The sequence below is a fragment of the Misgurnus anguillicaudatus genome, chromosome 25 (assembly GCF_027580225.2).
Source record: "Misgurnus anguillicaudatus chromosome 25, ASM2758022v2, whole genome shotgun sequence".
In the NCBI taxonomy this organism is placed as follows: domain Eukaryota; kingdom Metazoa; phylum Chordata; class Actinopteri; order Cypriniformes; family Cobitidae; genus Misgurnus; species Misgurnus anguillicaudatus.
The window spans coordinates 6,016,492-6,042,729 of record NC_073361.2 but is presented as its reverse complement, the minus strand read 5'-3'; the positions used below and the strand labels follow the sequence as shown (position 1 = coordinate 6,042,729).

The following is a 26,238-nucleotide window of genomic DNA, read 5'->3' as shown; positions in this document are numbered from 1 at the left end:
TTTATTTTAATAAATAAAAATAATTCCATAACATATTAATTTTATAAATAAAATTATAAAAATGTAAATGTTTCACAAAAGTAATAATGCAAACATGAAGCCATAAGTCTCAAGTAGCTAATTTCAAGTTAAAATCACAAAAAATGAGGTTTGTGTCACACTTTTAGTGGTTTTACCAACAACGGCCACTAGGTGTCAATGGTTTGCTGCATACTCTTGTCACAAATTATTCAATTACTGTCACTGCATTATTATTACTGCAAAAAGGTTTTGAAATATGAAAAATACATTCTTAGAGCTTTCCAACAGTATATAGGTTGTCAAAATTTTTGAAGATTTATAATAGGATACAGTTTTATGAATTTATAATAATTAATATGCATCCCTATGGGGGGGGGGGCTCATGTAACAAAAAATTGCCACAACATTATTTCTATCATCAGATGACCTTGAAATATGAAAACTACATTCTGAGAGCTTTCCAGTGATATATAGTTTGTCATGATTTTTTAGGTTTAGAGTAGCGGTTTAGTGTTAGAGATATGTAAAACCAAATTGAGTCCACCTGTGGCCGTGTGACATTTTAGAAACTGACTCTCACTACATCACAACTTTCCCAAAATGGTGATGCAATATGAAAACTGCACACTTAGAGCTTTCCAACAATATATAGTTTGTCATGATTGTTTAGGTTTAGAACAGGGTACTAGTCAGTCCCTCCAGAAAAACGCGATTGTGCGATCACGCGATATATTGCATAATCAGCCAAAGTCCGCATATTTATGCGGGGCTGCATTTTTTCCAAATACGTCGCACTTTCGCCGCATTAATTACATATTTCTGCGCACAAAATATGCGGGGCTTGCATGATTTCATAATCTCCGCATTTTCGTAGCAAAAAGTCACATATATATTAGCAGAAAGTTGAAAAATGTTGCATTTACTTCCCAAAAGCGCAGCCGTGTCCTCTGTTGCCATGGGAACGTTATGAAGTGACGTGATTATGTGACGTGAACATCATTGCAGCTTTTGCAAGTTTCCGCAGTTTTTGCAAGTTCCGCAATTTTCGCAAATCCCCGCAATTCCATTGCATAAATATCCTGCATATTCCATCGCATTTTTTAAGAAAACGTGCCACAAAATCGAGGATTTTTGCCCGCAACAATCACAAAAAAATTCCGCGTTTTTCTGGAAGGACTGATTAGTGTTACAAATATATAACAACAACGTGGGCCCACCTGTATACCCGTGGCATTTTTGAAAATGGCTCTCACTATGTCATTCCTTTACCAAAACAGTGATCATAATTGGAATCGACACTCTTGGAGCTTTCAAACGATATATATAGTTTGTCATGATTGGATAAGAATTCACATGCAAAACACTGAAGTAAACGTAGGCGGGACAGTGACATTTCCCAAGATATAAATGTTTTGAGGCACACTCTCTATAAATGAATCAATTACTTTCCCTACATAATTTATTTTATAAAACACTGTTGAAATATGTATTCTAGAGGCTTAGACCTTTCCAACAATATATAAAATTTACATGGAAAACACTGAAGTAAACTTAGGTGTCCCGCTCACGGGACAGCGCCACTTATCTATACAAGTTTGGCATCTCTAATCACCTAAAATGCATGTTTCTGGACTATGGGAGGAATGTGGAGTACCCATGCCGACACAAAACATCTAAACTCCACACAGAAAGGTCACCTGACCTAGCCAGGGCTTTTAACCGGGGACCTTCTTCCTGCCACCCCGTTTCATATATGTTAAGTTTTGTTAAAATCAAATCAAAATTCAGACAGAAGTGTTTGGCAGTAACATTTATTGTTATTTTCCCATGAAAGTAAAACACATTTCAAGAGAACTGGATTTTTAAAGAGAGGGCCTGTTATCTGCCTCTCTCTCTCTATATATATATACTGTGAGTATAATTTAAACATACAGTACTACTTTTTAACTTTCATCCGAACATCAGTTTTTCTGAGAATCACTTTTCTTTTAAATAAAGTGGGATAATAAATAAATGAATAAATTCACCCAGTCATGGTGTTACCCTGTTTAATTGGGTTCATGAAAGCACACAAAGTCCTCATGAGACAAACTGATGGATGTGGTTGGTAGTCGTGAAACAACGGGAAAACATCTGAGAGCTGCTACAGGGCGAAGCGTTAGAGAGACACAGAGAGAAAATAGTGCGATAGAGAGACCCGGAGACATCAAGACTTTATATATGCTTATACAGAGGCATGCCAGAGATCCACACACGCTAATAGTAAAGCTGCGGATAACAACAAAAGCGAAAGACAGAGAGAAAGATAGAGATCGCGAAAGCATACAACTTCGAGTTCGAGCCACATATAACATGCTTGCTTAGCAGATAAATACATTGGGTAATGCTTATATAGATTGAGCAAGCTAGCAACAGAGTACTATATTTGAAGCTACAGTAAGCTATCCATATCGCCACTAGACTAACAACAGGATACACTAAATATATATATATGTATATACGGTATATGGGATTGTATTTCACAAGATCAAAAGGCAAGGCGTTCATGCACGTGCAAAGAGAGCGAATTTGTAGCAGCAGAGGAAAAGACGACACGATGGGCGTTTCAAGACTACCAAAGTTGATGTAAATGCTTTAAGAGTTTAAAATACACAAATTAAGTGACACAGTTTGTGAAATGGGACAGAAAAAAATACTTTAAAATTAGTATTCCTGTTCTGTACAGATACAGGATATAAGAAAGCATTAGCAAGGATTCATCGATAAAGCAACTGAAGAATCACATTTTAACTTTCACCCTTTAAGGATGTCAAAGCTGGGACACATTCGGACAACGCTCAGTTTCTTGAACATCAAACTAAGAACATCCATTGGACAGATTATCATACATATAAGCTAAAGTGCACAAACTCCTCTTCAGGAGAACTACAGTAGACAATACTGGCAATTAATACTAAGGCAATACAGTTACAAACACACAAAAATACAAATTGGCACAGGATGTCAAGTTTGTCACTTGGGCACAAATACAACCGGCATTGGTTCAGAAAAGGCTTTGTAACCACTCACATGTCTTGTAGTTAGTATATTAAAATGCATCTTTCATACATCTTTGCAGTTACATAAGTAATCATATTCAACACGTACATCATCGCACACACGAGCAAAATGCATCTACTTTTTATGATTCAATATTTTTTGAATAGAGAAAATAATGTTATTTACCACACAAATAGACTCTGCCTTATATACAGTACATAAACGTATTCACATAGATATGTACTTGGTCAAGAACATTAAAAGTCTATGTACACAATATGAACCCTAATTATGCTTATGTATTATTTCTTTTAGCTCTGTTAATACCCTGAATAATCTATAAGTCTGTATAACAAAGCTAAATAAATACATGATTGAATAGGTAAATGAATGTTTCTAACACCAGAAAGTCTTTTACTACAGTCCTAATGTTGGCATGTAATGTGCTATTGTTTCTTTCCAAGGGATACTTCTGAATATTTTTTTGGCATTTGACACAACGATTATCAGCAATCTGTAAGCACCAATATGGACATAAAAAAATCATTTGCACAATTAAAGACCCAATAAAATTGCTAAATTCAATGTTGTTTTCGGTGTTGACGTATTTCCTGTTAAAAAAAACGGTATACACCTATGTGAATAAAATGTAGTTTTATGCGTAAAGTAAATAGTGTGCATTACCATTTTTGTTTGTTTATAAATGGGTTAATTAACAAAGTAAATAGTGGTACTGTAGCGCAGTGTGTTAGCAGCGCAAAATGTCATAGGTTTGAACCCAATGTATACCTGTAACGCACTTTAGTCCCTTTAGATAAAAGCACACTGTAAAAAATTGCTGTAAGTATGCAGCTGGTTGCCAGTAACTTACTGTAGAAGATAAAGACTGAAAATGTTTCATGTTCATTTAACTTTGAACAAACTGTTGCCAGTAAATAACAAAAATGTAAAATCTACAGTAAGTTACTGGCAGCTAGTTGCCAGTAATACCCAGTAATACTGTAATTTCTACAGAATTTTTTTACAGTGCATCTTCATAAATGATCAACTTCTGCGAATGCTGACACATTGTAGATGTCCTCACGGCTAAATGACAGGAACAAAGTCATAGATTAAAAAAAACAGGTATTATCTATAGGGTATTTAATTTTATAGACATTTTTAAAATGCTGTTGTTAAAGAGGCTAGATATACTTTGATGAGAGTTTAGGTATGGTACTTATGTTGTACTTATGTTCAAGACTTTAAGTTTGATTTGTGCTATAGTAATATTTACTAAAGGTGCTAGCAGACGTATCATCTAAGTGCTGTCAAGCATTTTAATTCCTGTATTTTGTGTTTCTTCTTGTGTACATTTAGATTTCATTTTTATTATAAATAGTCTATTTATAAATAATTTTAGTCTCTTAGAAACATATTTTGTGAATGTGGAAAAATCAATAAAAAGAAATTATGCATTTTCTGTGGTTGTAAAAGTAAAAGTGCTTGAGTTAAAATTAAATGATTTTCTTAAATCTGTGTCTATAGTATTATATGTCTATGTATATATCAATGACATCTGGTACTTTCAATAACTCAGATACGACCTTCACTGAATAGAAACAAATACTCTTCGTAATCTCACTAAACACATAGAAACAAACAAAGTCATATTAACGACACTAAAATATACATTAAAAGCCGACGTAACACTTTTACAGGGCCCATGAAGCCCACAACAATGCCACAATACTGAAATGTACATCTTTTCATGTGTTGCTTTTTAAACATACTACCTTTACAGTATGACTTTGCAGGAGAGGAATCAAAAAGTTACCGTTACATTCACAACAAACCAAGATCCAGGGACGTGAGAATTATGGGTTTTGGTTTTTAAAGGTCCTGTCCCAGTCGCTCAATCTCTTCGATGAGGAAGTCAATATCTTCAAAGGTAGCAGCTGGGTTGGAGATGACCATACGGAAGAAGTTGACCTTGTCTCCTTGTGGCTGATAGCTCACCATGGTGGTACCATACTCCATCATTCTGGCTTTGATTACAGGGGCGACCTGTAGGACAACAATTTATTTATAATTGTTCAGCCAACAGCTGAATGTTGCATACTTAGATTTATGAGAGATGTGCAATGATTTAACTATTAAATGTTCTCGCTCATTGGTTGCTCTTGAGCTCAGATAACTCTTATTTAAGTATCAACTTACTGAATTGATCTACAAAACTATTTTCAATGGAGTCTGCATGTATTAATACTTAGGAAAACCTCTAGCCAAAATATTAAGGAAATATTGACGCACGGCCTGTAACAACTAAGTCTGTATGTTCTTACGACCGCAGAATCTGACCTTGGCTTAGATGTGAACTGATTAGTTCATTGTTAGTAGTAGTTTTTGGACAGAAAACGAGACTGTAATCTAAATACAGCCTCTCATCGCCACATAATTGCACTCACTTCCCCCACAAATCTGTTGCAGGTGTCCACAGCTATTATCAGCAGCAGACTGTAACCAGCACCTAAATAATCCATCTCATCTTTATTAAACAAGATAAACTGGAACCCATTCAGTATCGATTCATGTATTCAAAGACAAAAACAGCTGTAATGTTGTTTTTGCACCATACAGTGAATGCACAAAGCATTTTTCTACCAAACATTATTATTCATAATGAAAATAACATTCTATGAATCTTAATATAGACTAAGTAAGGTCATGTCAAACCAATGAGAAATCAATGAGTTAAATCAAACTTTGATGCTCTCATCATATAGATTATGAGCATTTAGACTGGATTTCACAGACATACACTTTACAATCTTACCCAAAGCCACTTTTCTTTAGTTAAAAAACATGGTTCCCTTCATCTCAGTGGAATAAGATTTTGTGACTTTTCCAGATTATCTGTCAAGATTCATATAAAAACTGGGCTTGATTCAGTTGTTCTAAAGAGGTGTAAAAAAATTCACCAAAAGAGGCCCTTTGGGGGTAAAATGACTTCAATTGAAATGAATGGGAAATGCAAAAAAAAAAAATCATTTTTTTCTTTTTATTTGTCAAAAAAAATAAATAAATCAATGCATCCAGAATAAATCTGAAAATTTTAACAAAGAAAGGTATAGGCCTGGTACAGAGGTGGAAAGTAACGAATTACATTTACTCACGTTACTGTAATTGAGTAGTTTTTTTGTGTATTTTTACTTTTTTGAGTAGTTTTTAAAATCTGTACTTTTACTTTTACTTATGTATGTTTTATTTAAAGTATTGTACTTCGCTACATTTTAAATCATATCCGTTACTGAGTAAAAAAATATTTTAAAAAGCAAGGTGATAAAGACGCGCAACGGATGTAAATGGGCGGGGCCCGGGGGAACGCGCAAAAAGAACCATGGAGACGGACGAGACAGGCGCGCGCTATTGCAGACCCGCCTCAGTTCAAATCTTATGAAAGAAACCCCTGGTCATATTTAAGCGACCACTTTCCACTGACGCGAAGCGAGTGTTTCATTTCTATGAAAGGTAGGATTCATGCTCTTAAGTACGAAATTGCACGACGCGTTTTTAATACCATGCGCATTATCTTCCGAGGCTTCGCGTCAAGTTAAACACAACTTCAAAACGTCCTCGAGAATGCGGTCACGAGAGAGAGAGAGAGAGAGAGAGAGAGAGAGAGAGAGGTCCAAGAAAGGTCATCAGGTACCCAGGTCAGGGAAGTAAGAAGATAATAAACGTGTCAAATGTATATAGACATGGCACTCATCTCATTATATGCTCATTTAAACTATATATAGTTTAATAAAATAATGTATGTTACCAGCAATACATCAACAACCTTACTATAGTGATTGTATTTACTAGCTGCTGACCACCTTCAAAAGTGCATAACTCACATGTAAAAATCATTAAACAATTCCATAAATGTTTCTTACTTTAAAAAAGTTAAATATGTTCCTACAATTAAAAACAACTAGTTTGAGATTTATATTCCCTTGTCGTTTTTAACCTATACTAGAATCCTCCACCTCTTCCCGCTGTAAAAAAAAAGTAACTTTTACTCTGAGTAAAGTTAAAATGACTTACTTTTTACTTTTACTTGAGTCGATTTTTAGACAAGTAACTTTACTTTTACTTAAGTAAAATATTATTAAATTAACTTTACTTTTACTTGAGTACAAGATTTTAGTACTTTTTCCACCTCTGGCCTGGTACTAGAACACATATGCAATATAGAAAAGACATGCTCAATCACACACTTTGTAAAAACAGACATTTCAAAATGCATCAAAAACTACAAAAAAATTATACTATTTGAAATAATATAATATTATTAAAAAATATGAAAATAATAAAATAATATGAAATAATATTTTTTAATGTCCTTTCTAATGTTTATATAAACAAAAATTCACAAAATGTTTCACTAAAGTAGTGATGTTGAGCAGTTGGTCACATCCAAGAAAATGAATGGGGCCTATGGGCATCTTGCTGGTCGAATTGATTTATTTCCAAAACTGTAATTCTTTTATGTTTTTTTCTAAACACCAAATGGCTGAATTCAACACATAACATCTAGATCAATATCTAAAAACAATTTAAATTAAATTTAGATAATAATTCATGTGAATTTTTCATAAAAATTTGATATTTTACAGGCAAGCTAATGGAGGAATTGAGTGGTGTTGTAAACAGGCACAAATGTACTTCATATCTCCCAAAACACAGCATTAATGTATAGATGGGAAGTAAACAAAAAATTTAATATTATTTGTATCATTAAAAATGTATATATTTTTTGTAATCACTCTTTTCATTTCTGGGGTCATTTTTACCCCCAAGGAACTCTAACGTATACAGGAAAATAGGGGCTTATGAGGGCTAAGATGCATTTGGAGAGACAGCGGGAAGAGCATGAACACCATCTGTTTGGCCTAATTGCAGATTAAAGCTTTTCTGGCAGGGGCGTTACTGAATAACAGCCAGCCAATGAATGGACACCTGGTGGGCAGCACCCCCCTCAATTGAAATAGGGGATGTAATTTTATCTGTATTGATACAGACAATGCAAAAAAACCTTTTCTTGTTTAACAGCATTGTATTTCACTATGCAACTGCTGCAATACACTAAAACATAGTTTATACTATATACAGTATAACACATTACCACCAAAAAATGTGAACTGGCCAATACCAAAATGTCTCCCATGTGCCTTTTGTCCTGTCTTATAGTCTTTTTACATATGCACACTTAAAAAAATTGTGTCTAATAGTTTTGTGTGATATTGCACTTTTATATCACATTGGGTCCGGTGAAAAGTAGTTTTACTTCACTGTGTAGGCCTACAATACTAGCTGAACATAATTGAAATAAAGCCGACTTTACTCGCCTTACAAGAAAAAGGACTAAAATCATCTAAGAATTAAATCAAAGAATAAATTTCAATTCTCACCTTGTGCAGACGTTTCATTTTCTCCACTTTATCCTCCAGGTAACGCACACCCGGTGGAAGGTACCAGAAACACACGTTTGTATGCTGAGGCTGCGGGGACACACAGAACCCCAGGATAAGTGGAGAGTCGTCCACACAATACACACATCTATCACTCAATTTAACGTACGCCTCACACTAGCATAAATAAAGCACTCTGGGGAGTCCATTAAAGATCCGTGACGGCATATGTGATTAGGGGCCGTCTGGGGCCATAATGGGAATTTTTGTCGCTGTCAGTTTGGAAGCAGGCATGTAATCTATTCAATCAAAAAGGCTTTGCTGTGAGAGGTTCCAGCGACTGAGCAAGAGGTTCATGGTCACAGTCTACAGTCCATTAGAAGCTCTCATCCTCATTGTGTGACTCCAGGGAGTACGGCGGAGAAAAATGCCTCCGCACACCAGAGAAAGAGGATGATCATTTCGCATTCAGCTGGTGGTACGTGCAGATCGAGTCATACCTGTTCAATGTTGCAATCAAAAAGTACACTACACACCGCTGGGGCCTGAAATGTTCTGTTAAATGTCATTCGATCCTACCGAAATATTACGTCCTTCTGCGGCTCGCACTGCACTACAAGGGTACATTTACAGAGGAGCCTCCAGCCAAATCATTTTGTCACATTGGCATCAAGAACAATTTACATTTCAATGAGCCTCGAACGACTGCTCAGTCATTTCAAGGGTGAAACATTTCATGTAAGGTAAATTAGTGCACACAATCAGCTTCTCATTGGACAAAATTACCTGAAACACAATGTATTTTTAGGCTGAATTTTAAATCAGAAAGAATCTTTTTTCCTAATGTGGTATCAGATTTTAATATTGCTAATTTTAGTAAAAATGCTTCTAATCTATATTTTTAAAAAGATTTTTATATATTAAAATTAAATAAGACAAATGACAGATTATAAATACACTCTAAAAATTATTTGTTGACTTAAAAAAATAAGCAATTTCCATACTTTTACGTATCCTTTGGTACACAAATGCAACAACATACATCAAAACAATCTTGCGTATCCAATGATACGTAACAGTATGGAAGACAGTATGGAAATTGCTAACTTAATTTTTTTAAAGCAATGGGTTTCCTCAATTTTTTAAAGGTGCCATAGAATAAAAAAACTGTTTATAAAACAGCCCGTTTTGGTTTTTCATTCTGAAACGCGTTCTAAGCCGTGATAAAATGCCCCGGTAACCCCACGGTTCAGACCGCATTACATAAGTATCACTGTGCCACTGTTGCTACATACTGATTTATGAACATAAACACCACAGTCTTTAATCATATTTTTTATTTGTCTACAATTGCACAATTAATGGCGATATCCAGATAAATGTCAATAAATATTGTTGAGTCATCTCGTCAATAAAGAGAAAATGTTCCCTGAGGAGTTTCTACCTCAAATTCATATTTTCGCTATTATTAACTAGATGGCAATCTTACCCAACTTAAACACTGATGCATCTACTCAAGACTAAAAACTGTTGATTTACGAAAATAAACATCACAGTCTTTCACTGTGTCTTTGCTGCGTCTGTGTTGGTTGAGAACTACGCTCTGTTGCAGCCACACTTGATTCTGAGGAACTACTTTGTTTGGTGGAAGAGTAATATTTGTACTATTATAATTACAACTTATTTGTGTTTTATTTTATAAAATCCTGCTATGCATATGAAGTAACCGTTTTATAAAAGCAATAAGCCCCGTGAAGCAGTGGTGTTACAGTGCATTTTATAGCAGCTAAGGGGGTTAGCTTCGCGTCGTGCCTAACAACGCCCCTTGTAATAAAATGCACTGGTAACCAACTGCTTCTTTGGGCTTATTGCTTTAATTTACCTAGGTATGGATGAATAATAAGATGTACATGGTAATGACATATCATGAGCCTTACATTCCTAATTTTTATGTAAACCTTGTGCATGCAAAAGACTGCTAGAAAACAGGCCAATCTCAACATAACACCGACTGACTGTGACATCACAGGCGAGATGTACGCACCCAACATTAAAGTACACATTAAATGAATTACAAAGTTGCTAACAACAAGGTTGTAACTGCAGAGTTAGCGCCATTTGCTAGTTAATGCTATATGCTAACGTTTAGGTTGAAGTTCTACTATTGACTTTACAGCTATGTTTGCAGGTCCATACTGAAAACAATCACACTTAAAGGAATAGTCTACTCATTTTCAATATTAAAATATGTTATTACCTTAACTAAGAATTGTTGATATATCCCTCTATCATCTGTGTGCGTGCACGCTTCGATAGCATTTAGCTTAGCCCCATTCATTCAATGGTACCATTTAGAGATAAAGTTAGAAGTGACCAAACACATCAACGTTTTTCCTATTTAAGACGAGTAGTTATATGAGCAAGTTTGGTGGTACAAAATAAAACGTAGCGCTTTTCTAAGCGGATTTAAAAGAGGAGCTACATTTTATGGCGTAATAGCACTTTTGGGAGTACTTCGACTCGGCGCAGTAACACCCTCCCTCTCCCATTATGAGAGGGAGAAGGGGAGCGGACTTTTCAGGCGAGTCGAAGTACTCCCAAAAGTGCTATTACGCCATAAAATATAGTTCCTCTTTTAAATCCGCTTAGAAAAGCGCTACGTTTTATTTTGTACCACCAAACTTGCTCGTATAACTACTCGTCTTAAATAGGAAAAACGTTGATGTGTTTTGTCACTTCTAACTCTATCTCTAAATGGTACCAGTGAATGAATGGGGCTAAGCTAAATGCTATCGAAGCGTCGCAGCGCGCTCCAGCGCTTACGTGCACGCACACAGATGATAGAGGGATGTATCAACAATTCTTAGTTAAGGTAATAACATATTTTAATATTGAAAATGAGTAGACTATTCCTTTAACACTCAGAAACGTCCAAGAACAATCTCCAAACAATTAGTTTTTTCTAAAAATCAGTATTTCATCTGATACAGGCTCAAACATATTAGGTCTGTTTACTAATGAGAGCTACTGGCATGAGCCTCAGAGCAGATCAAAGCAATCAGAGCAGAACTCAACATTATTATTCATGACCCTTCCAAGTAGAGCAAAAATAGACCATTTCATTTAAAGGACAAATCCTAGCGTTGTAAATGGACATGTAAAAACATTTCTAAAAAAATGTTTTTTATTTTTTTATTTAATAAAGCCACATTCCCTCTATGTAAATTTATCAAAGAACAATTTAACATATTATTTCAATGCATTCTTTAGAACTAATCATTTTAAAATAGGAATACAGTACACTCTTAAAAATAAAGGTGCTTCATGCCATTGAATAACCTTTTCTATCTAAATGGTTCTTTAAAGCAACCTCAGATTATAAAAATATATGAATTAAATTTTTCTTTAAAGAACTTTTGACTAAATTGTTCTTTGTGGAACCAAAACATTTTTTTTCATGGCATTGATGTGAAGAACCATTTAAACACCTTTTTTAAAAGTGTATCAATTCTCATATCTCCATATTTATATGCATTATGGATGTAAATGGCAAACATGCTACAACCAGAGGCCAAACCATTTAAATTTCAAAACTTGCCTTTCCATCGAAGACCATCTGATAACCTTCCCTGTCCTTGATCTTGTTGTAGAGATATTCTGACAGCTCCAGACATTTGTCAATCTGAGCTTCAAAACCAACCGTGCCCTTTAAAAGGAAGGTCAAAGAAAACATAGAAATTTAACACTGTTAAGTAAAAACAATATCATGAAAAAACCCTATGTATTTCATGAGGTGGTTAATTTGTATGAATTCATGTGACCAAATGGACGATTTGATTTTGTACGATTTTGCTTATGTTACATTTCTGCATCAGATCAGGATATGGACGTTTGTTTGGTGAATGTTCCCAGGAAAGAAGAGGTACTTTGCGCGTGTTTATTTCACAGACGCGTTTCGGCTTATGAGCACAAGCTGTGGAGTATACATATTGTGCGGTGGACTCGTTTGTGTGCAGGATGCGCCATTTTCCTCTTTGGGAATATACATGTTTGGCCAAGCACTCAGAAACTGAATGAAGCTTGCTCCTACCCAAGCTTTGTAAAGTATAGGGACAGCGGCGTCCTGGATACATATTTTAGAATCCTAAACTGGTAGCGACAGCCAAAGCATGCAGGGATAAACAGACGTCTGAATATAAAGTGAGTGTTTCTATTTTCTTTGTTATACTACCGTGGCATTTATGTACAAAATAGCATATCTGAGCAGTGTTCCGATTAATGGGAGTGGCTTGCAGAGCTGTGCATAGTGGTGCATTGTGGGAGTTGTAGTTTTTTATACAAATATGCCCTAAAGTCACATTCTGTCTTTTCTCGATCAAATAGGCACAATATTCTAAATTTATGTTACATTTCGACTACAAATATGACCCACTTTCAATAAAGATTAATGTTTCTACCGATGAAATGGCCCTTTAATTCAATCTCAAACTGATTAATAAATAAAAGTTAATACTCAGACATGCATGTAATTTAATCTAATATGTTGTTGAACTAACGTGATTTGAACAAGGAAACTATGTTTTCGGGAAACAGACTAGCTACTAGATGCATCGTACTAGTTAAGCTTTTTTGTACAGGAAACGAACCCCAGGTTGGTTTAGTGTATAGTAAAATATGCTTTTTAGATTAGGAAGGGCCACACAGAAGCTTGCAAATTCTTGCTCCTGATGGTTTTTTGCACGCTGCCCTTTGAATTAATGCTGCTGTTCTTTTAAGGCCATCTGCACCTTTGGGCTCCTTGAATCTTTGCTACATTTCGTCCCAGTAGTTATGACCTTTGAATCTTAGTATAACAAAGTAACCCTGTAGCACCACTTAAATCACTGTAAGCATATATTTTTCATTACAAATATGAAATTAAAATGTGGTTTTAAAGGGGCATTTCACAAGACTTTTTTAAGATTTCAAATAAATCTTTGGTGTCCCCAGAGCACACATGTGAAGTTTTAGCTCATAGAACCATATAAATAATTTATTATAGCATGTTAAAATTGACACTTTGTAGGTGTGAGCAAAAATCTGGCGTTTTGGGTGTGTTCTTTAAAATGCAAATGAGCTGATGAAATTCAAACACTGATCACAATGATGGTGGTTTTTTGCAATTGAAACTGAATTGTGCTGTGAATTATTTTCTCTCTCTCTCTCTCTCTCTCTCTCTCTCTCTCTTTCTCTCTCTGCACTAAATGGCAGTGCTGTGGTTGGATAGTGCAGATTAAGGGGCGGTATTATAAGAGCTCCTTATGACATCATAAGGAGAGCCAAATTTCAATGACCTAATTTTTCATATGCTTGCATAGAATGGTTTACCAAAACTAAGTTACTGGGTTGATCTTTTTCACATTTTCTAGGTTGATAGAATCACTGGGGACCCAATTATAGCACTTAAACATGGAAAAGTCAGATTTTCATGTCATGGCCCCTTTAATTTAGCAAAACCAGTCAGACAACTAGTAGCAAAACTGTCCATAATGTCTGTACATTGTTTATTTAAAGCAAGGCATTCATCCAGTTTGGCATATGCTATTTTCTGTTTTTAGAAATATTAAATCTTTTTAACCTTCTTTATTAAAAATCTAAGAAAGACCATAAGTTATTTTCTTTCCAGTGCAGGTTTTGTTTTCAAAAAGATGAACCATGAACATACAGCAATAAAAGATCAGTACGATCAGTAAGTCAGTACAATGAACAAAGTAATTAACTTGAAATTATTATTGGAGTCATTTTGACAAACAACATATTCTGTATTCTTCTCGTACCTTAGCTCTCCACATCAGCCAGAGTTTAAAGATGTCCACGTGACGTCCACACTGTAGGGCCTTGTCTCCTGTGTCATAAGACAGATCATAATGCTTATCCTGCTGGAAGAGATAACAGGCCTGCATCTGGTTACAGCTCTGCATCAGACCCTAGAATAAACAATAAGAAGAAACAAAAGATTACAAACACATCATTAAATAATAATAAATGTCAGTACAGCATATCCATAATGTAGTTAATGTGATGAGCTACACCTGTGTTTACTAGGACACCTGTGTAACTTTGAGAGGAGCAGACTTCATACTAAAAATCACCATAACATTCTAATTCAAATTCAAAAAAACGTTATTGTCATTGGAAAAATGGCTCAGAAAAGAGAGTTAATAAATGCATAAGCAATTATACCTCTTCTCGAACCAGCAGAGCAGAGCATTGCAAGGGTACAGCCATCATTTTATGAGGGTTCCAGGTCATTGAATTAGCTCTTAAATTGACAATATACACAGAAAATAGTTTAAAAACATTTCAAACAATTTGCAATAACCAAATAGTTACATAATATTTTCTTGAGACAAAATTTCCCACTAACGCACTAAGCTTAAGTGAAGCATTACATTAACAGAAACATCATCAAAGAAATTCAATTTCTTAGGAGGAAATCTTTTAAGATGGACTTATTAGTCTGAACTGACCTCTCAACTCCATTCAGCTTCCACCTGTGTTTACGGGACATCAGCAAACTACCACCCCACGCTCCCTACAAAAACACATAGACTTGATAATATAAAGTGTAATTTATAACACATGTAACACTTCAAAGACTTCAATATATCTTTTATGCTACACAATACTCGATTCAATCCACTTCACCTTAAATGTTTGTCAAGGTCAAGTTTCAATTAAGCTTCTCCCAGCAGTCCCAGCAGTACATCATGTTCAAATTGGGGAGGGGATTTGTTAAGAGGCAAAACACAACTATAATTTGGGCCAACATGATCTCACAAAGTTCCGTGGGACAGTCACGGAACTTTTCGCTCATTTTTTCGTGGCATTCTCTCGGATCTCCGCATTTTTCTGTGGCCCTGCCACGGACTGTTTTTTTTTCCGTGGCATTCTCACAGATTGGTTACTCAACTGCTTTTTACTATTTTCAAACCATTGTCGCTTCGGTGAAGGGTTAGATTTGGTGTTTGCGTTAGTATGTCACTTTAAAGGGATAGTTCACTTCAAAATGAAAATTCTGTCATCATTCACTCCTCGTCTTGTTCTAAACCTGTATCAATTTTTTTTAATGCACACAAAAGAAGATATTTTTAGAAATGATGGTAAACACACAGCAGTAAGTGACCACTGACTTCAATAGTAGGAAAAAATATTTTGGAAGTATTGTGATAAATGACTAAGAAAATATTTTAATAAATAATGGTACACAGTTGACGGTACCCATTAAATTCTAACCCTAAACCGAAGCGACAATGGCAAGAAAATAGGACAAAACAGTTGAGCAACCACGAAAATGCCACGAAAAAATGAGCCAAAAATTCCGTGACTATCCCACGGAAATTCGCAAGATCAGGGGTGTGTTTCCCAAATAACGACGTAACTCGTTGCTGAACGACCATAGTACGATGCATCGTTGGAGAAACAAACTACCTTGTCACGGCTGTTTCCCAAAAGCATAGTAACTTTGTCGCACATTTGTCATTTGAAGCATGTTGGTTTAACAACATAGTTGATGATGTCACGTGGGAGGCAAAGTAGCCTACTAATTAATCTGTGCAAATTGATTTTAATGTCAGATTATTGCTGTAAATAACATATATTGCATCGGAAGAAAGATTTTGTTATCGTGATTTAGTTATCTGTTGTTTATTTTAAAGATATTTAATTCATGTGGAAGTTCCTTCTTCCGTCACTCCTCCCAGGGATTCCCCAGGGTCTTAAAGCTCGTAGACTGCGCACATGCACAGTTTTCAAATGCAGGGCTTTCATTCTGCTTACAAATTTAAAGACATAAAATAAAATTCTAATAAATTTAGAATGATGGATATAGACTGTACTACATGTTTTTTTGCTTATTTTGTGCAAGAGCACGATATAAGTCTACATATGATAATAACAAGAAACGATGCTTCTAACGACAGGTGAAGAGCTGTCGTTCCGACACAAGTTAGCGATGCAGTTTGTGAATGTTCGTTTGAACGATGGTTTCGGGAAACACCAAATCGTTGAAAGATGTTAGTAACGATGGAACTTACGATGTTCGTTGGCCAACGATGCTTTTGGGAAACGCACCACAGGTTGATTGGGAAGTTCCCTGTGCTTTACATTTAATTTTACAAAAGATGAAAAAAGAAATTCAGCCACCGTTCTATAAAGTATTTAATATTGACCTTTACAATTCTATTGCAAAAGACAAATATTGTATTTCTTTGCAGTGCACTTTTTATTTCACAGAAACAAACTGTAGGAATGGAATGATCTAGCACTCGCTGTAGGTCATCTCATCTGTACTACGGTAAAAGGAAAATGTCTAACTGCGGCATTTAGGTCAGATGAATGCGGTAGAGTGCTGTCGAACGCAATGCATTTGTAAGAGCTCCAGCATGCAGCCACAATGTGCGTCTGTGTTCGTGTAGAAACGCCACAGGCTATAAGTCACAGCGTAACCAGAAAAATGAGCCAATACTATATCGCTATTTATCTTATCGGGCCCAGGAGAATGGATGCACGCATGTACACACTAACAGACCGATTGAAGGTAATTCCTCTAATAGAAAACATTTAGATGAAGATAAATCTCTAAATGAGGTCACTTATGACGTAGGTGCTAAGTTTACGTGTTGCCAGCGAGTTACTGTACACTGAAAAAAATGAATTATTGAATCTAATCAATTTTTTAAGGTAAGTGGTTGCAATCAATTTATTTAAGCTACATTTAAACAAACACTGTAAAAAATTCTGTAGAAATTGCAGCTGGGTTGCCGGTAACTTACCGTAGATTTAAATGTATGTTTTTTTCCTGGCAACATTTTGTTCAAAGTTAAATGAACATTAAACATTTACAAGTCTTTGTCTTCACAGAGTAAAACTAAAAAAACTGCATCAAGCAAAACATTCTGTGAAACAAAATCTGAAGCAAAAAATAGAAATGGTGATTTCTGGTTCCCAGAATGCTTTGCATGAGGCTGTTATTGTATAGTTTTATTCTGTTAAGATAAAGACTTGTTAATATTTAAAATTTATTTAACTGTGAACAAACTCTTGCCAGTAATTAACATAAATTTAAATATACAGTAAATTACCGGCAACCCAGCTGCAATAACATTGTAATTTCTACTGAATTTTTTTTACAGTGTATATTTTATTTTATGTTACTAATCTTTTTTGTTTAAATGTAGCTTAAATAAATTGATTGCAACCACTTACCTTAAAAAGTTGGTTAAATTCAATGAATCATTTTTTTCAGTGTAACTGCCCTATTACAGTATCATAGCTGTACATGTTTTTTTTACAGTATGATGCCTTTACCGCAGTTCCATTTTACAGTATATTACCATTACTGTAACCTAGTTTTAAAAAATATATTTCCTTGAAGGGGAATCAAACCCGGGTCACCCGTGTCGTAGTAGGTCCATAACACTTCCACAGTGCCACAGAGTCACTTGATAAAAGATACTCGCTACACTCCCCAAGTAGCCTCTTCTGTCACTCTCCTGACACTCCGAGGAGCAAAATCTTGGCATCACTAGTGTTTTGAAGTCTTGAAGTCAAATTCAAATCTGATGGTCAAGCATTTATCCATAATCCCTTTCTTGTTTCTATCTACAATTCTCAATAAATTATTTACACTGCTGAAAAACAATTCTTGCTTCACTGCTAAAAGCATAACAAATAAAATTTTATTTCATAGATATATTTTATTGTTCCATTTTATATGCTTTTATAACACTGTTTTATTCAACTACAGTAGCACTACTGCTCTTGTTTTACAGCAGTCTACCACAAATTCAAAACATACAGTAAATTACTGTAAATTAATTAATTCCCATAATGCAATGCATATTACAGTAATGAACTGTAAAATAAAATTATGGTATTTTACTGGGCATTTTGTCGTAAGTAACTGTAGAAATTACAGTTAAGTCTAACAGTGTGTTGCTTTTTGCAGAGGGTAAAGTTGTTGGGAGGTTATTAGGGTTACATTGATAAGTGGTTGGTCTCTACAGTATATACTGTCTGTTTCAGTCCACATCAGCTGCCAGACAAAAATTTCTGAATAAAATCTGATTCGTTTAGCAAAGTAAAAGCAGTTCTTCTTTCAGTAAAAGTTGCACGATATGATATATCATTCAGGTCCTAGCACAGTGTGGGACGGGTTAATGTTTAGCGGCGCTTCAAATCTCTACACACTAGCAATGAGATCACTCTTGGATCTCTCTTGACTGTCTGTATTTCACATGCGAAACATTCAGGAAGTTCACGTAAGTTCATGGAAACAGATTTACTCACATCCACATGCATCCAGATATCATACTTCTTACAGATGTCGGCTATGGCGATCAGGGGATCAAAGGCACCATAAACCGTGGTGCCGGCAGTGGCGCTGACAAAGAACGGCACGTATCCCTGCGAGACAGAAATCAGGAGGCCCGTTTGCAGCAAGAATCAGAAACCACACACTCAGATTATACAAACAGACCCAAGAGGAACACCGGGAATGCTCGTGGAGATACGGTCATTAAAATTACCTTCTGCTTGGCTTCGACGATCCTCCTTTCAAGGTCAGATGGAATCATCTTACCCCTGCCAGAAATGAGAGTAGTAAAGCTGAAGTCATATGGTTTAGTGATTATAACATTTAAAAGTGAATTACACAATCCTGCAGTCATGAAATGACGCATCAGTAGTGATAATCCAGACTCACCTTTCATCAGCTTTAATACAAATGACACTCTCTGTACCGATTCCAAGGGCGGCTGCTCCTTTCTTGATTGAAAAATGGCTATGAAACATAAAGACTCGTCAGTACAATGAATTGTATTAAATCATAAATTTCTGCCACTGTGCATTATTTTTGTGCAAATGTGCAACATTTGGACGTAGCTCAAACATTCTGGCTGTTGATCACAGACTTGTCTGAAATGTCCCTGTGGACAGTTTAACTGCTAAGCGAATGTCAACATATTAACTCTACACATGGCAATGTGCTGGATTAAGTGTTGCACAGACATTACAGTAAATGCTGCTTTAATTATTCATACACATTTTTTTCATAAATTATACCAGTCATGTTTGATCGCACATTAAAATGTAATAGACTTGGACACATATTTTAATATTGAACATTTAAAGGTGCAGTGTGTACATTTTAGAAGGATCTTTGGAGAACAATGCAATATTATATACATAACTATATTATCAGTGGTGTATAATGACCTCATATAATGAACTGTATTGTTTTTATTACCTTAGAATGAGCCATTTTATCTACATACACCGCGGGTCCCCCTACATGTAAGCCGCCATTTTGCGCCGCCATGTTTCTACAGTAGCCCTAAAACGGACAAACTACTCTACAGAGCACATTTGTCACTACGTTGTCTGATGACATGTCTATCCTGTGACGGCTATCGTAGCTTCTCTATGTGCTTCGAAAGAAAGGGGTGCAATTCCCAGCCTCAACACTACATGCCGCTAAAACCTACACACTGCATCTTTAACTCATTTTTTGGCTCCCACTGACAAACTCCTTGAAACATGCAGTAACAATTGTATTAAAATAGAAAAAAATATTAGTTTACATTTGGACCCCAATGAAGGACACCCAGGGGAGCATTTTGTTGCTTAATATGTCAGCATAACTGAGTTGCTCAAGGTTTATGAGAAATAACATTACAAAAAAATATTCATAGAATTTGCAACATTGTGTAAGGTGGTTGCACGGAATTAAATTATCTAAATTGAAATGTATTCTGAAACGTTTTTAGTTACTTTGATCTCAGTAAAAATGAGTTAAAGGCGCAGTGTGTAATTTTTTTTGAAGGATCTCTTGACAGAAATGCAAAATAATATACATAACTATATTATCAGGGGTGTATAAAGACCTTATATAATGAAACGTTATGTGTTTATTACCTTAGAATGAGACATTTTTATCTACATACACAGTGGGTCCGCTTACATGGAAGTTGCCATTTTGTGCCGCCATTTTTCTACAGAAGCCCTTAAGGGACAAACTTTTTTTTACTAAGTTGTCTCCGACGATGAAATGTTTGTCCGGTGGTGGCTACGGTAGGTGTTTCAAAAGCGAGGGGTGAGCAGTGGACTGAGCCGTTGGTTGCAATTAGCAACCTCACCACTAGATGCCGCTAAAATTTACACACTGCACCTTTAAATTTAGCAATGCTACTATTATCTAATCATGTTAGTCAAATGTGGAAATATAAAGTTATTATTCAGCAGCTGCACACATTAGCAAGCTAACCATAACTGAAACAGAAGCTTAACTTTATAACTTTTGGCATAAACTTTTCAACGAAAATACATTCAAATCAGGGCATTTACACAACTATAAATAACTGATGCATGTCAATGAGACTGTATAGTATTTGCTTGGGGTGAGAACAATGTTAATCATTTAAAAACCCAACAACAAAACTGAAACTCTGGCAAATACTAATAGGCTATACAACATACTAAACCAACATGTTGCAATGCACTAAAATTAATAAGCCCCCCTTATTTCTTATCTTAATTAAAAATGCATATAATAACCCTTGATTTTGATATTTACTCTGATTCAGACTCATGCAAAGCATGCTGAGAACTGAAAATCCCTGTCCTGTTCTACAATACAAATTATTAATGTAGTCCCAACTTAAATGGATCATGTTCACATAAGTTGATTTAAAACGTGATATGGCTAGAACCACTTATTTTTTTATTAAAACCAAAAATATATTGTAATGGATTAAATGAGCAAATTTAATTAGGGTCAGAATATTTTTTTTGTGTATTGTAAATAAAGTTGTTTTCATAAAATATTGTCATTAAAGAAATGATAAAAAGCTATAAAATGGCACCTAATAGGAGACAGTTTTGCTCTTGAAAGAGTTTTGATGTGTTTATAATCTTAAAAGACTTTAAATTGCAGACTTGGTTCAAACTATTGGGAGAAATCTTGTCTAGGGGAAACATATGCGAACATTCTTTGCATGGATTGTCACAAATTATTCTAAAAACATTTTTTTTCGCGCTGTAGTTTCCATAAAGGGAATTACAGTGCACTTCAGTACACAGTACATTCCCCTAAAGCAAACCCACGATCTTATGTGGAAATATTTTGCTCTACCAGTCGAGAAGGCAGATAAAAGTTAGATAAACAAATGAACATACATGTTCAGACGTGAAGGCCACCAGTCTTGGAACAGATGACATTCCTTTCTCCTTCACTTCAGGAAACATCTTATATCGAGCAAGTAACATTGCATACATGTTGGAAATGGCTCCACCTAGAGGAGTATAAAGCAATCCATTCATTCAATCACTCATGTAAAAACTTGACCGCTGTCAAATCCATCAATGGTACTTACTCTCTACATCACATACATTCCAGAATTTAAAAACACGAATAAGCATAGGATCTTTTAAAAATAAGCAGTATAAAAAGGGAATAACCATAAAGATATTCACAAATTCAAAATCTTTTACTAATTTTGTTGTGTTGAACTAATAAAATTCCTCTATATTAATTGCAATTGAGTTGACTTCACTTTATTTCATTCCATTTTAAATCCCTTTTTTTAAACGTGGCAAGTTAATTTAAAATATTAACACATCAACTGAATAAAGCCAATTCTTCGTTATAAACAACATCTGATCTCCAATCATCCAACCTGATTTGTTGTGAAACCTGATAATAATTAGATAAATGAGGTTTAATCAACTCCAACTACTATTAATCTTGGATTTACCTGTAAAAGCTATAATGAAAATATTCATCTGATCTGACAATAAACTGAATTGTATGCATGTGCTTGCATTGACGTCATAACAGGATCGCGCACTGCAGAATAAGGAAGGTCATTTAGATTGACAGCTGTGTACCTGGTGAGAATATTCCATCGCCACGACCGTCCTGCCATCCAATGATCTCCCTCATCTTCTTCAACGTAACATACTCCAACAGCACAAAGACTGGAGCCACCTCATAGGTGAACCTGTTTGCATGAAGGTCACATGACCCAGTTACACAAGCCAGAGAAAGATGTCACAACAACCTTCCTTTAAAACTGCAACAGTTTGCAGATGTGTCATTGCCAATACAAAACAATGGCGGGTGAAAGGATTAATTTAGAAAGAGATTTTTGTAGTATTTTAAAATATTTTAACAAATTTAACTTATGTTTTTATAATAAGAATTGCAAGATTATAATCGTAAAATAAAGATTATTATTCTATAGATTCTGTATAAAAAAAGATTTGTATTGTTTTGTAAAAAATAATGATTACAACTATTATTGATGACAAAATGGCACCCCAAATTACAATAATGAATTGTGTATTTGAATAAAAGCTATTTTTAAACATTCTGATTCTCGTTATGGTAATGGCACTGATTAGATATATCAGGTTAGACTAAATTAATCAATGCCTTTCAGTTTATTCCTTTCAACAGATATCTGTGAGGTAAAGCCTGCCAACACGATGACCCGGCCAAAACAATGCTAATGGAGGGAGAGAAAACGCAAATGATCTCTGTCAGCTTTGTGTTTTTATAGAAAGGCACACACTCACATATTGGTGTTGGCAGTGGACGTTAGCCAATCTGCAGCGAGGCCAACCATATCTAATCCAGTGGAAAGCTGATTGAAATACCTGGGGTGCGCTGGACACAATAATACAAACAATCAGAATATCATCTTAGTCTCGACAGCTTTGAATTAATATGTACTTAAATTCATTCGTTTTAGAAGATAAAGATTCATGAAGATTAATAGTACGCTATTAATAAACAGATTAGATTGGCTAATTCCTGGTTATTTTAAATTGTTCTCAGGACTGCAAATTAATCTATAAATTATTTGACGAAACAGTGTTTTTCTATTTAAATACCATCAAAGAAAATTAAACTGTCCCCAGACGCAGTTGTTTAATATCACATCATGTTCTGATCTGACTTGCCTTCAGGCACAAATAAATATTAATGCGTATGACCTCCAAAAATCGAGAAGAGAATATGATTAACAGAGCTCATTTAATACAAATGTATATCTGACGAAATACAAATCTAACGTAATACTATATCAAAAAAATGACAAACAATAATGTCTACACTCGAAATAAATAAAGATTATACATTTACCGGTTTTGATGGCATATTTTAGTGTAGCCCGACAGCTGATCAGAATATCGTCTAAAGTCTCGGGTTCGTCCGAAAGCTCCCAATTATTCCTTTGAAGCAATTCATTTGGATAGTGAAAATCAATCACTTTCGTTGACCTGTCAAATGATTCCACTATATAAGCCAGCAATATATCCACAACCTCCTGCAGAAAATTCATAGTTTTCGCGTCCCCGTTCAGTGCAGGTAAAAGATCTATAAAAAAAATAATAACACTGGTATTACATTTGTATCAAGCTTTGTTTAACCTTGAAAACAACGAAGGACAATTTCAAGAAAAAGCTCACGTTTAAGCTCACGTTTTTGTGCATCACATATTAGAACTATTTACGACACAATACGAAATTAATTAAAAAATATATATACAGGCGATTAATACAAGAAAAATGTGAATGATATAATTTCGTTATATTATATATATATATATTGTAAAAACAGATGTCAGTGTATTACAATTAAGCATTAAACTGACGATGCACAGTGTCACAAAATAGATATCTAATATGTATTTATTTAAAAATAAAAAATACGCAGTTTGATTGATCTCGCAACAAATGAAAATCATTATTTGTGTGTTTTTTTTTACATAGATGCAGTGATATAGTGATGTAGTACGGTATGTAGTGGTTTACCTGTTGAATAGAGATCAGAAAAACACAAGGTGGCTTTTGGGCAGTTACAGGGTTTATTACAGCCGCAGGTCTCCGCTGTTGACCCATCTTCTGTTTTAACTGGGGCTTGAGATACCTTTTCAGCCTCGCCAACATTTAACAGAGCTTAAAAAATAAATTATGAATATACATTTAATATACAAAACTAACCACGGTAAAATCCACTGAATTGTTTATTTTTTTTATCTAATTCGTTTGGTTTTATTCAGACTTTAAATGTATAAATATTACAGAGAAGCAACCAGCTCACATTTAGATTAGATGTTAAAAAAAACGTACCACATAATTTGGAGCCGATGCCTCCTGAGAATTTCTGGGCCGCCGCCTGACACCATGCTCTGGCTGCAATGATGAAGCGCGTGTGATTTTTAACACCATAAACTGCTCGATCCACCATAAAACTTCCATTACAAGATCAATAATCTATCGCAGATCATTGACATTAAAATACCGACCTAAATTATGTTGCTTATGAACACACAAAACATCACAAATAATATTTGAGGGCTTTAATTTAACATTAAACGCATGGAATCTTATAAGACATAACAATAAATGTCGCAATTCTTTGTTTTCAGATATGTCGAATATAGTATAAAAAACTGCAACCTGTGCTAACACAACAGCCAAGGTTTAAGCTTACTTATAAACACCGTTATACTTACGGTTGTTGGGGTTTTGACTCGTGCTTTCGCTCGAATTTTCCGCACCCAGAAACCAAAACCCGTGTGATGCCATCGCGAGCCGAACGGATCAGAGGAGCGACAGAGCGACGCCAGCGGCAGCCATCCAGACGCGCGTCAAGGGGGAACGGGAGCTGTCCGCAGCTGTGGTGCTGAATTCTCTACCGTGCGCCGAAAATCCTGCTGCGCAAACGACGTTTTTACAACCACGCCGGTCCAAACACCTTTATCAATCCGACGCTCATCAATGATAGACGACAGTCGAGACAGACGGTCTATATGCAGTTTGCGCGCCGAGTGCGCAATGATTTGGAGCAGCCGGAGTCTGTCACTGACCTCATGGAGAAACACTGGCACTGATGGAGACGCACGCTTCCAATGGTTCTCATTCTCTGCTGCACATGTAAGCTGGGACTGCGTAATAAATGTCTACACATCCACATCTAGCACATCAGGAAACTTACAGCGTGGTAATAAAAGGTTCTTTGGTGTAAAGACAACCCGATTCACGTCACCAAAGAAATTCCGGTGTGATTCAGGTCATGACGAACTATTTTGCGTCGTTAATCGTGACTATACACACACTAGTTTATCCCCCTCCTGGCGCACCACCCGCATCTCTGCTGAAGGCAGATATTTTTGTGGGCTCTTGTAATTGCTTTACTCCAGCTGGAAAGACTCCCTCCTCAGTGGGAGAGCAGGGGTCCAGACTGGTTGCTTCATGGACCATGACATTCAGATCTGTGGTCCATTTCATATCCACTCCCCTGTTTCTCTTCAATAAAGAATATTTTCCCCGCAGACCCAGATTTTTAGCTTGAAAAGAAAACCTGAAATAAATATAAACCCGACTACTTTTGAATGTATTTGTTTTCAATATTATTGTGTGCGGGTTGACGCAACGATCATACTTGTCTACATTATCTAATTTAATTTGTTGTTTAATGGTTTATTGTAGTAAATCAGAAATTTTCGCTGTTATTGTTCGAGGATGTAGAAAATTTAAAAAGCGTTTTACGCGAACAGCAGTTTCCTTGTATACTTTGGTAAATCAAGACGAGTTAAGTCAAAATGGTTACCATTGAAAATGGAAAAAAAACCGTCAAAATTATATTTTGTTTAGTGTTTAGAATGATCAATGTCGAAACCTCATGATGCTCAAA

The 26,238-nt window shown here is 35.5% G+C and overlaps 1 protein-coding gene across 1 annotated transcript; it reads right to left on the bottom strand.

Moving 5' to 3' along the window:
* Nucleotides 1-1,816: 1,816 nt before the first annotated feature.
* On the bottom strand, nt 1,817-25,791 carry gad2 (glutamate decarboxylase 2). The gene is made up of 16 exons (XM_073863729.1): nt 25,058-25,791; nt 24,672-24,734; nt 24,354-24,497; nt 23,683-23,916; nt 23,115-23,205; nt 22,425-22,537; nt 21,717-21,829; nt 19,243-19,325; nt 19,067-19,121; nt 18,828-18,944; nt 15,008-15,072; nt 14,721-14,799; nt 14,315-14,464; nt 12,097-12,204; nt 8,499-8,588; nt 1,817-5,106 (listed from the first exon to the last, which is right to left on the bottom strand). Exons 1-16 carry the CDS (start codon nt 25,128-25,130, stop codon nt 4,933-4,935), a joined length of 1,752 nt encoding a protein of 583 aa, XP_073719830.1. The 5' UTR covers nt 25,131-25,791; the 3' UTR covers nt 1,817-4,932.
* Between the last annotated feature and the right edge of the window lie 447 nt (nt 25,792-26,238).